The 17,213-nt window shown below is 40.5% G+C and overlaps 1 protein-coding gene across 3 annotated transcripts in view; it reads right to left on the bottom strand.

Moving 5' to 3' along the window:
• LOC125934933 (microtubule-associated serine/threonine-protein kinase 4-like) overlaps window positions 1-17,213 on the bottom strand; it is a 290,235-nt gene that overhangs the window by 108,766 nt on the left and 164,256 nt on the right. The window contains exon 3 of one of the 3 annotated variants that reach the window (XM_049648568.1): window positions 7,681-7,805. The exons of 1 other annotated variant lie outside the window; for it this stretch is intronic. In XM_049648568.1, coding sequence (XP_049504525.1) covers window positions 7,681-7,805 — 125 coding nt within the window. Of the gene's footprint in view, window positions 1-3,333; window positions 7,806-17,213 lie in introns of those variants that run through there. One more of the 3 variants, XM_049648567.1, reaches the window with a different exon arrangement.

Here is a 17,213-nt window from a genome sequence, read left to right as displayed (position 1 = left end):
TGGATTATAACAAGGATTTTATAGTTCAATTTTAATCTGATCTTTGATTTATAGACTCCTGTTAAACCAGCCACTCTGTGGATGGGCCCAGGTGAGCCTATAATGAGATTTATCTTCATGGATTAGGCCTGACCTATAATAATCTGCTCAGGGCTCCCTACTGCTATTTCAGCACTGAGTTATGAAAATTCATCCCTTCACTATAAACAGAACCTAGCTCAGAGGGTAATAACTCAGAGATGTATTACTCCTGGAATATAAGCACTCTTGAGACTCTGATTATAATGTCCACAGCTGAAGGCACTATTTCACAATTGAGATTACTACTTTCCAGATGAAAAAAATTCTGAACTATGGAATAATGCCTTCAGCCACATACACTGTAATCACACTCAGGAGTTCTTATATCCCAAGAGCAACACAGGTTACCAACAGTTGGTATGGTAAGCTGATTTAGGGAATGGAAGGAAGTTACAGGAAGAAGCAAGGATAAGCCTAACTTCACATTTGCTTTATCCAGAGGCTTTGATGTAAGAGTTCAACATGCCAAATAACCTTATCAACTTCACTAAAAACCTGACAAATTTACAATAGTTATTTTTCAAATAAACAAGCGAAGTTCTTTTTTTTTTTTTAACATGACAATGTTGACTGCTGGCCAGGGTGTAGTGAAATGCACTTCCTCAATATATGAATGCATAAGTCTGGACAGTGTTCATAAAAACAATATTTAGCAGAAGTACAGAGAACTTTCATAATGCTCACATCCTTTGCCACAGCGATTCTACTCCAAGAAGTTACCCTGGAAACGTAATTAGAGGTGAACCAGGACTTATTAAAAGCCTGTTCAGCACCATTATCTGCAATAGGAAAAACTTGGAAATAACCTAAAGGGAGAAATTTTGAGAAATCCACACATTCAAGTATTATGCAGCCTTTAAATTATTGAGTCACAGTGGGTAAGAAGAAATGCTAACTCATAGTTGTATTCTACAACTTTTGTTAAGCAATCTATCCAAGGGCATTCAAATTGTTCCTCCATCAATATTTAACAGATCCTCTCTCGGAGTTAACTAATTGGACTTCAGCTCAGGTTTTTGTTTTTGAGCTATAAGGCTAATGAAGTATTGATATAATATTAAATGACTGCAAATAAAGTCCGTACTCTAAATAAATGCTGACATTATGCCAGTGCATTGTGAATGAATTAAAAAGGAAAAATGCACTTTTGCATACATTTAGTGAATTTTCCCTGACTCTTCATAATGCATTTTTGCAAATGGAAAAGATGAATATTCATCAACCCTCTTTGAATCTATTACAGTTTAAATAGTTTTGTCTTAATATTCATAGTACATCATGAAATGTAATTTTTTCATTAAAAGAAATGGATACTATGTCAAAAAAAGGGTCACTGAAGAAACATAAAATTATACCACTGAACCTAACAGTAAGAGTTGAAGAGCATTATTTGAAAGCACTTCCCTCTTTCAAAACCGTTAGCTATTCTAGCAAGTATCTTCTCCCAGGTTGTCCTGTTGATGAATACTAAGTGAAAATGAGCAAGAAAGAAACAAGCTGGTTCACCAACATGCAAGAGGGACAAAAAGGTTACACTATGGCTCATTATCAGGTGATCTGAGAGAAAGGGCTCATTTCCCTCCTTGCTGATAATACCACTCATCTAAGCCTGACAACCCCAAGGAAACATCTTTCTGATCAACCCCAGGTAGACCAACATCAGCATTTCCTAAGTGACAGGCACCAGACAAAGGACTGCCCATGAGTTGGCTCATGTAATCCTCACAATAACCTGAGGAGGTTACAACCATTAGCCTCTCTTCACAGATGAGGAAACCAAGGCTTACACAGCTATTAAGGACTAGAGAGTGGAGATGATCTCTTAACCACTCTGCTTTCCCCCCTCATTCCCTTTTTCCAACTTAACCACTAAAGTCTACTTCCTGAATGTCCTTTCCATGGTTAACTGCTCTCTGGCTTGAAGAGCTTCTTGATTAGGCTAAACAGTATAAACCTGGGGCACCTGGGTGGCTCAGTCCGTTGAGCATCCAACTCTTGGATTCAGCTCAGGTCATGATCTCACAGTTCATGGGTTCAAGCCCTGCATCGGGCTGTGCACTGACAGTACAGAGCCTGCTTGGAATTCTCTCTGTCCTCTCTCTCTGACCTTCCCCACCCCCTCTCTCAAAATAAATGAACATTTTTTTAAAGTTTAATAAATAAATAAATACAAAAAAATAACATACGCCTAAAAAGTTTATCACAGATTAAAAATGAGCACACAAACAAACAAACAAAAAAACCAACAACCCATTCTAGGGCATTGAAAACATACAGAAAGGAAATATTTTCGCTTCTGCATTCTTCAAGTCCTCAGTGGGCACCTACTATGTGCCAGCACTATTCTACGTCCTGGGAAGACAGCTGGGAAAACAGAAAATCTCTTTACTCTCATTAATTTTTCATTAGAGTAGTTAATAGATATGTAATAAGATAAGCCAATCGTGTAGCATACTGAATGGGAATAAAGCTAAGGAGTAAATCAGAGTGTCCAGCATGCAATGTGGGGGAACTGTTTCAAACAACATGGCCAAGGAAGACCTCAACAAGAGAAAATGTATTACGGGCATGAGCAGAGGAGGCTCAAGATTCAAATCAAACAGAAAACAGGGGGAAAACACTGTAAACTAGTTTTTACCATGTTTCTACCATCTGTCCATTACTCCAAAGTACAAAAGAAGTGAGGATTTCATTTGAGGGCCACATATATTATTTTTAAACTGTAATCACCAAGGCTTACAACCTTATTTTCCTACAGAAAAATAAGTTACCACTGGTCCTGCTTTTGTCTCTTGAAATTTCCATCTTTCTTGCCAGAAAGCAGCATCTGTATAAATCCCCCTGCTTTTGACAACTCTGACTTCTTTGATAAACTACCCATGTGTGTGGGGAGGGACAGAAAGATGGAAGAAGCAAATGGGGAAATGAGTTTTCCCCTCTTCAGATTAATGTATATGAAGTATACATCTGACACTTCATCAGCACTCCCGGCTGGTGTCCCAGCAGGCGGACACTGGCTAAGCATGTATCCTGCCAGCTACCAGGCTACTTAGGATGAATTGGCAACGTGCCATTTATCTGAAATGCCCAATGTGTCTGGGAGAGGGAGCACAACTACATTTAGCATTGCCAAGGAAAACTAGATACTTCAGGCTAGGAATTAATCTCCTCCTTGAGAAGGTAGTTAGCATTACCTTCAAGCGTGCCTATGGCATTTAAATCACTATAGGTCATGCATTTACTAAAATTCATACCTACCAAACCACGAGGCCTTCATTTATATCTTACTAACATATCAATACCTCTCAGGTTGAGAGTATGTACTTTTCAGAAATGTTTATTGTTGTGTTGAACAGGAAATTCTGTTTTATCAAGTGCAGTGCTGTCATTTGGACATAAATCACTTGGACTCCAGTTTTTCCAATTTTTCCACACTTGACGACACACATTGCTTCAACTTACTTCTTCCATGGACCCACAAAACAGTGAAATCAACGGGACCATATGAGGTCTCCTTACAAGCATATTAACCACATTTTCTTGAATGTGGACAGTGATCCTCTCTTGACGAACTGGGTCACCCTATTTTTTGAGTGGCTGGTGTGAAACTACATGGAATTTGGCTCATTACATGGACTTCAAGGCTAACGGCAAATGTAACACACAGAACGACAAAAACAAAGAGGTATTTAGATGGATGGTCTTATTAGGCCACCCGTTCCAGCACACAGAATTGCAACATCACTCTTGCCTTGCAACTAAAGCCATCTGTCACTTTGTGGGAATAATTATTTGTTCCATCAACCATATTTATTGAATGCTTCCCACATGCAAGGAGTTGTGCCAGGAGCAGTGAGGTCCAGATTCAGAGGAGACAGGAATTCTGCCCTCAAGGAGCCTGCAGTCTAGCAGCGGGTATTAGGGACCAACACAAAGAACTAAAACCAATGTGCACAATGGTAAACAAGAGTCAGGAGGAAGGGTGATTTATAGCCCTGAGATGGGGTGGGGGGCTCTGAGATGGGGGAGCGGGGAGGGAGGTGGCAAGGGGATTGAGGATAGTGGCCTGGAAAGAGGATCAGGCTGAAGCACATTGTACTGTTCAGTGCACCACGCTAAACATCACTTTTTGAGAAGGAAAAGGGAAAAAAGGAAAAAGGAAAAAGTAAGTTCTAGTAAGTGGACATTTCCACCTCCGGAGCATCATTCTCTATCACTACAGAGATAGATAGTTGTAATCAGGAAGATAATTTAGATGTCATCCAATCCAAGAAACAGCAAACAGATTAACCGTAATGGTTCTGCAAAGGGTATCCAAAGCCAAAAAAGTCATTAACCTGGACTGAGTGACATACCGAAATCAGCAATATGGCCAGAAATGTGGGCAGATCGCAGAACTATGAGGAAAATAAGATGGTACTCTGCCTGGCAGCTCTCCTCCAGCTGTCACTGCTCTTTCAACAATGGAACAGGAGGGCGGGTGCAAGGGGAGATGACTTGGTCAAACAGCCCGCAAACAGTTTTCCTTAAACTATAATCAGGAAGCAATGAAACCTCTAAAGGAAAGATATGATGAAAGTTACATTTTAAACTTTCACTGTCCGGCATAAATGGTTAACCATAGTCTGGCTTCTGTACTCAAGCTTACCCATAATAGGTTAGCAACAGAAGTAATTACACTGCTAACATCTGAGACTTGTTATGTGCCAGGTACTATTTTAAGTTTGCTCTCGATGGTATTTTAGCACTTTTTCTAGTTTTGCTCTCAAGCAAACAGTGGAAAAACTTGCAGGGCAGATAAGCCAGTAATTTAATGACACTTTGCTAAGAATCTCATCAGACAGATTTTAGAGAGTACTCTTTTGTATTTTCTATTAATAGCTCTCTTTATCTTTTTATCTTATTCCCAAGCCTTAGGTCACCTGACATGTGTTTTAAGAATGAATGAATCAATTTCTGTTTCTGACTATGTGACTACCAGTATTACGTAAGATATATTCCCTTTAACAGTGCTTTTTAATCAGAATAATTTACTTGGCAATAAACATACAGGATTACTAACTAAGTGTTAAGAGTAATATTGCAGTGACCAAAAAACACTTCTGTTTAAAAAAAATCACTGGGGCACCTGGGTGGCTCAGTTGGTTAAGCGTCCAACTTCAGCTCAGGTCACAATCTCTCAGTTTGCGGATGGATTAGAGCCCTGTGGATTTGAGTTGGGCGCTGTGCTGACAGCTTGGAGCCTGGATCCTGCTTAGGATTCTGTGTCTCCTTCTCTCTCTGCTCCTACCCTGCTTGCTCACTCGCTCTCGCTCTCTCTCTCAAAACAATAAATATTTAAAAAAAATTTTTTAAACCACTAATTCTGAGGAATTTCCCTCTTTCCTTAAAAAGTAAACACTTTCAGTAAAATAAGCTTTTAATATAATTGCCCAAGAAGAAAAACTAAAATTGAACTTGGGGATGGAATGAAGGCAAATGCTAACTACTATCGTTGTAAACATACCTTTAAATATAAGTCTCCAAATTTTCATGAGAGGAAAAAGATGAACTTTGATGTGAAAATCATAGTCAATTTTGAAGTCATAAATTTTCTGAAAGACACTTTTTTAGGGATAACTATTCACTATGTTCATAATCTTTATTATTCTAGAAGCAAAATCAGGGAATCCCGAAGTTGAATTCCAGAGACTGATTCAATACCTCTTTTCATCTTGCAGGTACAGCTGAGTTGATAAAATCTGAGAAAGTAAGTGATCTGCCCAAGTTTATACAGCTACCTAATGGCAAAAGCAAGACTAGAATCTCAACCTAAATCAAATCTCCCTGATTACTGAATAATTCTCAAATATCCAACTTATTCATTACCAATGCATAAGATTACAAGGCACCGCAATGCACTCATTTATTATTTGCATTATCATCAGTAAAACATGTTTAAAAACCTATTCCCATACCATACAACTCTACCACTAGAGCAAAAGTAACTTGTACAGACTTCTAGGCTGTGCCAAAGGTTGAAGTAGAGAAGTAATACACCCAGGAGAAAAAAAAAATTCTAGTAAGCATTGTGATTGAAAATAAAGATGAAGGGCACCTAGGCAGCTCAGTCAGCTAAGCATCTGATGGGCTCAGGTCATGATTTCATGGATCTTCAGTTCAAGCCCCACGTTGGACTCTGTGCTGACAGCCCGGAGCCTGGAGCCTACTTTGATTTCTGTGTATCTCTCCCTCTCTTTGTCCCTCCCCTGCTCAGGCTCTGTCTCTGTCTCTGTCTCTCTCTTCAAAATAAACAGTAAAAAAAGAAAAAAAAATTTTTTTAAAGAAAATAAAGATGAACACTGAAAACACTGGAAAAAAAATTCAGGAGTCCAAACTACTAACATATATACAAATATGGGTGCCACCTGCCAAGTGGTAAATGCGGATCAAGTGCTGAGGTTGGAACAAACAAACATACAAACAAACAGGTGTCACCAATGGATGAGAAATCTAGGGGAAATTTTTGACCAAATACGTTCACATGGCCTGAAATCTATCTCTCTACAGAATGCTTATCGTTTGCAAGAGGAAAAAATCAAACCACGGTGGAGAAATTAAACACTGCCATGATGGGGGCGGGGGAGGGGGGGTGGCAAAATTAACATCACAATGAAGGGCAGACTGACTTCGGGGGCCTGCATGAGGCAAGCCCTGAAAGGAAACATCACCACCCATGTCCTATTCTGGCCTGGAATGCAAAATGTGACTTTCCCCAAGAGGAAACATTACACATATCAAACACGTGTAATATGAGAAACATTACATTTTTTTTCATTGGGAGAACTATAGTCTTCAAAAATGTCTGTGTCATAAAAGGCAAAGGAAGGCTGTGGCAACCTTCCAGATTGATAGAGACTGAATAGATATGACAATTAAATACAATATATGACCCCAGACTGAATCCTATACTGGAGGCTGAAGAAAAATGCCATACAGGACATTATCGTGCCAATTGATTAAACTGAAATACAGAATGGAGCATACACAAAAGGCTTATGGCAGCCATAAATTTGCCACTGTTCGTAACTGTGATAACAAATGGCCATAATACATACAGTTTACTCCCAAACAGTTCAAAAAATTATCTGAGTGTGTGGACATATATATGCATATACACACATAGGTATATATCTACATCGACATATATACAAGGAAGATAAAGCGAATTTGGCAAGAGATTAATAGCTGAATCAAGGTAAGGACCCACCATGTTCTACTGATTTTTCATATTCTTGCAACTTTTAGTAAGTTTGGAATTATTTTCAAATAAGGCATTTAAGACAAAAATCTCACAAATATTTTCATTTCTTTTGAAGGAAGAGGGGAGACAGCCAAGTAGAAACAAACGGTAAAGATTAGGCAGGAGGGATGGAGACAAGCCTTGGAAAAAATTAGCACACTCAGAGCAAAATATTGCACATTGCCAAATCTGTGCTTAACGTTAAATGTGGTTGTAAGTTCAAACCTAGTTAAACTCAATAAACTTAAAATAGTCCCCAGGGAGGTGGAGAGACGGTATCACCCGATGCTCTGCATAAAGAGGCAGAGGACACTCACCAGGCTGGCGGTGAGCGAGGGCGCAGACTGGCCCAAGGCCTGGCTGCGCATGCGCACGAGGTTGGACGTCTCCGCCGAGGTGGCCCAGGCCTGCCCTGCCACGGGGTTTGGAAGCAGGTACCGCCCTATGGGGGTGAAACAAGACAGTGTAAGCGGCAGGCAAAACATCAGTAATTCTGTGGCAAGGGCAAGTCCCTTCTTGGCCATCCTTCTAACCTGCTGCTATCACACTCCTTACATTTATTAACAGCAACAAGGGTAATGCTGTTTTAATTAAGTCAGGAGATCCAGGGGCAAGTTGTGACCCTGATTTCCCACATAAACCCAAGTAAACCTCCTCCCCTCCAGCATCTGTACCTTTCGGCCAGCACAGGATAAAGTCCCTTGTTACTTCTGCCCATGCCATAGGAACTTGCCAAGGATGCATACAAACCCATAAAACATTCTCAGCATCACAGAAGGAAACATAAGCACGTTCAAACAAGGACTTTTTCAATATCTACTACGAAAAACTGATCTCAAAATCAACCAGAAAAAAGTCAACAAAATGGAGATCATGGTCAACAAAACAAAGAGTTGGAATTCTGTCAAGGTGAAATGGGGCTGGTGCCTCTTTCTCAAAGCTCCTCTGTCTGAAGAACTGATGGTCATCCAACCATGTCCACAGGACACACATGGTATTCATCTGCATAAATCAGGACATCAATGTCAGTCTAGATTCACTGAGCAATTTACATCAACCTTGAACTCTAATGTATTGGTATGCCTTTAAAAGTCAAACAGTTGAACCAATTTACATTGCCTTACTTCCTCACCACAAGGACTGGACTAGTTATCAACACCCAAGAAATAAGACTCCTATTTTTTTTTTTTTTTTTTTAGCATTTATTTATTTGCTTTGAGAGAGACAGAGACAGCATGAGTGAAGGAAGGGAGAGAGAGAATTCCAAGCAGTCTCTGGGCTGCCAGCACAGAGCCCAATATGGGGCTCAAACCCATGAAGCCGTGAGATCATGACCTGAGCTAAAACCAAGAGTCAGACACTTAACCAACCGAGCCACCCAGGTGCCCCAAGAAATAAGGCTTCTTGACTTTAGGAAGTTAGGATGGATGTTAATATTCACACAGTAATGGAGCTCAGTTAAAGTAGAAACCATGATTGATTTTTATCCGTTTCACCCTAATACATGCACAACGACTGGCCATAGTAGGTGCTCATGAAATATCCACAGAACGATAAAAGAACAAATGGGCACGTCTTTCTCAAACAACAAACAGGCACAAAGAAAGGATGGCAGGCAACGTGGAGAACCTCATCCAAGGACTGGGGAGGGGAGGATCGGCATTCCAGCCACATACCTCTCAGATACATGGAAGAATGCATCAGATGTGGCTGTTGGCCCTGCAGCTGAGACAATATGTGATTTTCCCCGGCAGATCTGTTCCTCGTAGTAGAGCCTCACTCTCTTCCTCAGGCATGCACCCCACAAGCCTATCCCACTGGTTAATAAGTGTTGCAATATAAAGTGATTTACTGGGGCGCCTGGGTGGCTCAGTCGGTTAAGTGTCTCCGACTTTGGCTCAGGTCATGATCTCGCGGTCCGTGAGTTCAAGCCCCGCGTCGGGCTCTGTGCTGACAGCTCAGAGCCTGGAGCCTGCTTCAGATTCTGTGTCTCCCTCTCTCTCTGACCCTCCCCCGTTCATGCTCTGTCTCTCTCTGTCTCAAAAATAAATAAACGTTAAAAAAAAAAATTAAAAAAAAAAATAAAGTGATTTACTAGCAGTGTGCATGGTAACTACCAGCACTATCCAAGTACAGTAGTGAGCTGCAGCTGCCATCACTGTCCATGCTACGAGGTCTAACTCTTTTTTTTTTTTTTAATTTTTTTTTCAACGTTTTTTATTTATTTTTGGGACAGAGAGAGACAGAGCATGAACGGGGGAGGGGCAGAGAGAGAGGGAGACGCAGAATCGGAAACAGGCTCCAGGCTCCGAGCCATCAGCCCAGAGCCTGACGCGGGGCTCGAACTCACAGACCGCGAGATCGTGACCTGGCTGAAGTCGGACGCTTAACCGACTGCGCCACCCAGGTGCCCCACGAGGTCTAACTCTTGAATTCAAGTACTCTCACAAATGTGTATCTTTTTTTTTAATGCTACTTATTTTGGAGAGAGAAAGAGACAGACTGCAAGCAGGGGAGGAGCAGAGAGGGAGAGCGACACAGAATCTGAAGCAGGCTCCAGGCTCTGAGCTGCCAGCACAGAGCCTGATGCGGGGCTCGAACTCAAACTGTGAGATCATGACCTGAGCCCAAGCTGGATGCCCAACCAGCTGAGCCACCCAGGCGCCCCAGAAATGTGTATCTTAATGGCAAAGGAAACACTTACTTTGCCAAAATTTCTCTTCTGCACCATTATATAGTGAAAGCACACCCTACAGAAAATGAGATCTGCTTCTGAGATCCTGATCTTGCCTCAGTGACAACAGAGAAGACGTTAGTCAACCTCTCCTGGACTTGGTTTTTCTGTCTCTAAAATGGAGAGAATGCGGTTGACTATTGTTGAGGGCATCAAAGAATTTCTTAACTAAAGCGTTCAGTAAACGTTAGCTATATAGTCCAAACAGTAGTAAAAATGGTAAGTATCATTTTCACGTGGATTTGGTTTCTTTTCACTCACAAATAGGTAACGTAAATATAAAGGAAAAAAGTCATCTAAAATCGCACCAGGGAAAACCACTATCAACATTTCAGTGATCTTCTGCCAGGCTTTCTTTCTGCAACCTGTATTTTCTTGCAAAAAGGGGATCATACTGATTTTTGTCCCCACATAAGAGATTATAAACTTTTCCAAACAAATAAATATGGCAAACACCCATTAATTGAAGCACAAACTCTACCACTGAAAATTCAAACATAATTACCCTCTGTGATTCTGGTCACCACCTCAAAAACATTCAGGTACATTTTCAGACAAGATAGACCACAGATTTAAAGTCCAGATTTTTTATTTTTTTTCCTAGTCTTATTTTAAAACATGAACTAAAAGCTGAAGTATGAGGGGCTTTGGGCAATCTGTCCCCTTTAGACCCAAAGGCAGGACATTAATAAAGAAGGATAATAAAACCAGAGACTACATTTAAGAATATTAACATCAGTATTACATGAATAAATGATTTAAGAGAGAAATAACTCTATTTGAAAGACATCATTTGTTAATAATGTACCAACCTCCATAATCAGAACCCGTGGATTTTTTTCTTCCAATCCCTTCTATTTCTTTTCCTATATTTGGTTTTATATTTTCTTTGTTCATATTTCAGAAAAGAATCCTGGTAGGAGGTAGAGAAGCTACGCTATGTCCAGGTTTACATGATGGATAAAACCTACTATGGCCTCACCACAGCTCTGCCCCAGGTGCTTCGTTTAAAAAAAAACACAAAAATAAACTAAGGGTAGATACAAAAACAGTTGAAGAACTTAATTAGCAATAGAAAAACTTACAATGCAAACATTTCAGTTCACTGAAAAATTTTATAAATCAGTCCTTTTCTTTTTCTTTTAGGAAATAATTGTTAGACTATCTCCCTATAACCCTCAAGAAGAAAAAAGTATGTATTTATTTCTATATCCTCACTACCAGGCACAGTACCTGGCACTTAGTAAGTGCTCAATAAATGTTTGTTGCCTGAAATTCAGACAAACTACACTATTTGACCCATGCTTGATCAAGAAATTGAATCAAGCATTCTAAAATGCTAAGAATAAAACTAAACAAATTGTTTTCTTTAATTTCATTCGCAGCATAGCATAATAGCTAAAAATCCATTGAGGCCTTACTGTATGCCAGGCACTTCCAACATCTTAACAACCCTATGGTGTACTAGGGAATATTATCTGAACTCTAACACCCAGAGAGGGCACACAGCCAGCCCCCTTTTCGGAAAAGATGAGAAATGGTAGCAGACTGGATTAAATGAGATAATGCATTGAATGCACTCAACCTGGGGCATTGGAAATAGTCAATATACTACTATCACTACTCAGATTATCATGAGAACTTTGTTAATTCCATCAACATCATCTCCTACCACCCTAGCAACAAAACAGGGCAATGTGTTCTTAGACTGCAAAAAAAGAAAAATATTTAATAATATTAAAATCAAGAAGAGTATCTCTTTATGGAAAGGATAAACAGCCAATTTGGAATTGTAGTAATCTCTGGCAGGGAAAATGGGGAATGGGTCCAGGGAGGAGTATGCTCTAATATTTTTATTGTTTTAAAAATCATACACAGGTGATAATGGGGTCATGAGTTGAACTTAAAAGTTTAAAGAACTAAGTTTTCACTTGTGGTTTTAATAAATTTAATATTTAATTTTGTTAATACAGCTGAAGAATGTGGCAAATATTAAGTTAAGCTAACGCTGGCTGGTATAGGTGTTTTGGTAAATTATTCTCTATTACTTTCTGAACATGATATATAACATTGCTTTTAATGATTCCTATCAAAATATGTGCTCCCTAATCTAATATGGCCAAGTAGCCAGGAGTATATTCCTTCCCCTGCTGGGGCCACATCAGGGAGGCTCTGCTGACGATAGGAAATCTCTGGTGGGTCTGGGTGGGGAAGCAAAGAGCCAAAAGGAACCATGAGGACACATACAGTGTCCCAGTATGAAAGTCATGGCAGCTGTGACCGGCAAAGTTTCCCTTTGTGCCACTGGGTGAACAGAACGGAAGCAGGGAGAGTTCTCGAATAAATCCTCAATGTAGGAAATTCACACGCTAGGATCCCTGCTAGGTGAACCCAGGCACACTTCAGGTGGGAGGGGCACAGGCAAGCTGAACCGCCTCCCTTCCCTCCACAGACTCGGAAGCGTGCTCCAAACCCTTCAATTTCGTTAGATCTCAAAGGGCACTTGAAAGCAAGCAGAGACCCCTGCTAACGGGACCCCCGTGTGCTCCCCTCCTCGTAAGTCACTCTGTCTACCACTACCACGTACATTTTTTACGCTACCGTACCATATGTCAGTCTCATGTAGGTAGCAAGGCCAGATGTGTGCCTTGTCAAAGAAAAACAAGGCGTGATGTTCAAGTGGTAAGGACAGATTTTAATCAGTAGTAACTACTCAACAGGAAAAAAGAGCCCAGTGTGAACTGAACTCACCTTCCATTTGAACACAATAACTGAGTGTTTTCAGAGAAGAATTAAGGAGTGGGGCAGGGAGCCAGCAGGGGCTCAGTCGAGTCAGGGAAGTGAAAAATTACAAAGGGTTAGTCAGTGTAACTGTGATCAGGCCAACTCTGTCTGCCAGCTGGCAAATATTGAAAATTCAGATTCTATCCTCCCACGCAGGCTGAGAGACAGAGACCCTATCTGTTAGCCCAAACAAACAAACAAAAATTTTGACAGTCTTGAGTTTTCTCCGGCAGGCACTTTAAGAGGACTAGGGTCATCCTAAGGATATCACCTTGACCTTCAACCTGTGCTACTGTCTGTTCATGTCTTTATTGGTTAAGGTTGAAGCCTAGTTGAGAAGGAGGGCTCAGAGGAGCCTGGCTAGACTTTGGTCAAGGAGAGACTCTCTGTCAGGCTTCGATCTTTTTATTACATCAACAGACCCAAACCCAAAGGAGACATTTTGATGTGCAGTAACTCATCAGTTTTTGAATTCAGTTTGAACTAAATTTTTCAATTTAGTCCACGTATTAATCTCATACAATCTTCAAATCCAATAGGACATAAAACAATAAATTTTGCCAATAATGGTAAAAATTACTCTAGTTGTGGTTGATTCTATGGTCAGATTACTGAGTGCCAACTCTGACCCCCAAAAGCAATTCCATCACTTAATCATGAACTTCTCCAACCCTCAGTTTCCTCAGCTGTAAAATCACTTACGGGGTGATGCTAAAATCTGAAAAGAAAAAACATTATATAATGGCCATTTAATAATATCAGCCTCAAAAATAAGAAACACAAAACGCTACCCAAGACACAGCAGATTATAAGGTGGGCAAGAAATAAACTTGTATTAAGCCACTGGAGAAAAATAATTAAATTAGGAAACACTTATACACATATGAAATAAAATATTTATAATCCTGTCACTGGTTAAATTTTAGATGTCATTATTCTTGCATGAGTGTTATCCTTAGGAATCACATGAATGTTATAAATTGAATGGTCTGTTAGCACAGCACATGGGAGGTTTTTATTCCTGCCTAGACCCCCATTAGCGTTAATAGGGAAAAGAGGACAACAGATGGATTTAAGACAGTCATTAGAAGGCACTAACATCATGCCATACTTGATAGTGGCTACATCAAACTTTATATAAATTCGCTTTTTGATGACTACCAAGAGCCTCTAAAAAGTGTGTTGCTGTTGTATTCATGCATCATTTGCTGCCTACAATTTAAGAAAATTAGCATCTGTCAGCTGCATTATTCAGCTGCGCAGGGTGGAAATTAATGGATAATACCATTCCTAATTTCTTGTATGAGAGGTGAGCTTGCCTACCAATCTGGCCGCTTGATTTTAATACCAAACCGAGCTTGCTTGTTACAACTGGAACTGTGATTGGCCCTGTGCTCTTTGGAAACACATTTTAAAAATTCTGGTATGTTCATTATAACATTTATTACATATATTCTACTGACATAACTAGAAATTTAGAGGCAATAAATAGAGGTCCATAATAAAGCTGAGATCAATTGGCCAGAACAATGTAAGCACTTGTCAGGCTTCACCCACAGAGGTATGAGTTACTTGAATGAGGTTTTTACATTGGTTATTGTTATTGTTATTGTTCTGGTCACTGGATCTCTACTTAACACAGTGGAAGATGTGCAGTCTTTTGAGATAATATATTAAAATAAGTAGATTACCAAGCCTACACCCAGAATGTACCTCGGTTCTATCTAGGCTACATACAGTCTCTTTACTGGAGAGTGTTTTCCTTTGTTTCCACCCTGAATCCCAAGAAACAAGAAGACTTCCATAAACGCATGCTTTCAAACATGAAATACATGCTTGCAAAGCACCCCAAAGCTTCAAGTATCCCTCTGAAGTAGGAAAATACCAGGTCAGCAATAATTTTAGCAGAATGGCTATATAAAGAATTAAATATAGCCTCTGGAGAACTACTTTATCATCAGGGAATAATGGTACCTGACTAGATTTAAAAGCTTCCAGTAAAAAAGTTCCTTATCACCTGAAGTGCAACATAGATTTAGCCATCAGTCCACAGTCTTACATTTTGGGTTATTTCTCTTGGACTACAAACAAGCCATCAAAGGGAAAATAAGAGCTAGTAACTACTAACAAAGCAGTCTTTAGATATGGCTTCCGGTGCTCAGTTATACATAAAACTCTGAAAAAGTTTGTTTATCCCTCTAAGGCACCAATCAGGAACAAAAGGAAGCTGAGGCAGCAGCTGTGTGGCTCTCAAGGGTTTTGGTGACCTGGGGGGAGCCATGAGAGGGAGGGAAGGAGAATGGGGGTGGCGATCCAGGGGTAAAGGAGCTGGGGACAAAAAGAACAAGGGTAGTGACCACCATGCTGGTGCCAGGAGCAGGCAGACGGGGCCACACATTCGGCTCTTTCATTCTTTATCTTTCCATGTGGGCTACCATCCTGCTGCTGACCTGAGCATCTACCGAAGCTCTCCAAGAAGGCTCCCTGAAGTTCACATGCACCACTTCAGCAGGAGAGGGACATCCCAAAATGTTACCCTCCCCATCTCCTACTAAAACTCCCCTTGCTTAATCCCACCTCTGGGTATACACAGAAAAGAACTAAAAGCAGGGACTTGAACAGATATGTGTATACCAAGTTCATAGTCGTATTCTTCACAAGAGCCAAAAGATGGAAACAACCCAAACATCCACTGAAAGGCGAACACGTAAACAGAACACTGTACTATATACGTACAATGGAATAAGATTCAGCCTTAAGAAGGAAGGAAATTCTGACACATGCTACACATGGGTGAACCTTGATGACATGCTAAATGAAATCAGTCAGGCACAAAGGGACAAATATCGTATGATTCCACTTCTATGAGGTTCCTGGAATGGTCAATTTCATTGAGACAGAAAGTATAACCGTGGATATTGGGGGCTGGGGAGAGAGGTAATGGAGACTAACTATTTAATGGGTACAGAGTTTCAGGTCGGGAAGAGGACAAAGTTCTGGACATGGATGGCAGGGACAGTTGCACAACATTGTGAATGTACTTAACACCGCAGACCACTTAAAAATGGTTAAAATGGTAAATTTTATAATGTATATTTACACACACACACACACACACAAAACAACCCTCACTTACTTGGCTGAAACCATTCGCCTTCCCAAGAAAAAATAGGGTCCTTTTTGCTGTTCAGAAGGTATCCCCATTACACCACATTAGCACCTGCTCTTGCAAATTACACTTAAATAACTTAACCCCTTGGAATCATTTGCAAGTCAGAGGAAATGAGTTTTTCCCAGAGCACTCCCAACTTTAGAAATGGAGAAGGGTCAAAGGTCAGGAGAAGTCACTGGCCGAATCCGGGAGAATGCATGAGTCAGCAGCCTCTGTCCTCAAGTATACTCCATCATCATCAAGGCGTTCTTCTTCTCTGCTCCACTGCTCACTCCTAAACATTGGTTCCCTCATCACAGCGACTGTCGTACTCACAGGCAATTATAGCCTCCCTTTATTCATCTTCAGCTCACTGCTACTACAACACAGAGACATGGTTCCTTCCATCTTCCCTCTCGCATGGGTGACTGACTTCCAATTTCTTGTCCCACCGCAAAAGAATAACTATACCTAGACATCACCGACAATGCTGCTAAATCATTCTTCTTAATGGCACAAATAAATATAATTTGAGAAACCAGCAGACCTGTGACCAGAGAGTGAAGTTCACTGACTCCTATACTGAACTACTATTCTAGCCTTAAAAGAAAAAAAAAAAAAAGTGTTGTTCATTCACACAAGAAAAGTCCAAAGCACAGCCTTGACCCTAAGTCCTTAAAGACATCACCACCTACTATACAGGGATCTCCAATTGACAAGGCAATTGAATGCTCAATAGAGAGACCATGCATGTCTTCTGAGAGGCTGGTAGACAAAGTACAGGACACCAAAAGGACATCAAAGTCTGAACCTAAATGACAGCACAATGCAGTCATCGCTAAACTTTGGTTTTGCTCCAAGACTTAAATCCAACCGAGATGCCCAAATTCACTGTGTAGAATATCCTCACCAGCATTCTATATTTAACATATGGCAGGGCAACATTACTAACCACAAGGGCCTGGTGAGAAAGTTAAGGGGATGCTTGAAAAGGAAATCTGCCGGAAGAAAGAGCAGGTAGCAGAAGGTAACAGTTTACCAAGCCCAGACTGGGTACATGACACATGTTTCAGGGAGTCACTAAAGGCCAGTTGTATACATGAAAGCTCCAGGGACTATGGAAAAATAACACAACACCCATGTCTGCACTACAGAAATCAAAGCCTCTGGACAAGCCATCT

Source organism: Panthera uncia (genome assembly GCF_023721935.1).
Source record: "Panthera uncia isolate 11264 chromosome A1 unlocalized genomic scaffold, Puncia_PCG_1.0 HiC_scaffold_17, whole genome shotgun sequence".
In the NCBI taxonomy this organism is placed as follows: domain Eukaryota; kingdom Metazoa; phylum Chordata; class Mammalia; order Carnivora; family Felidae; genus Panthera; species Panthera uncia.
This window is presented reverse-complemented; position numbering and strand designations above follow the sequence as displayed.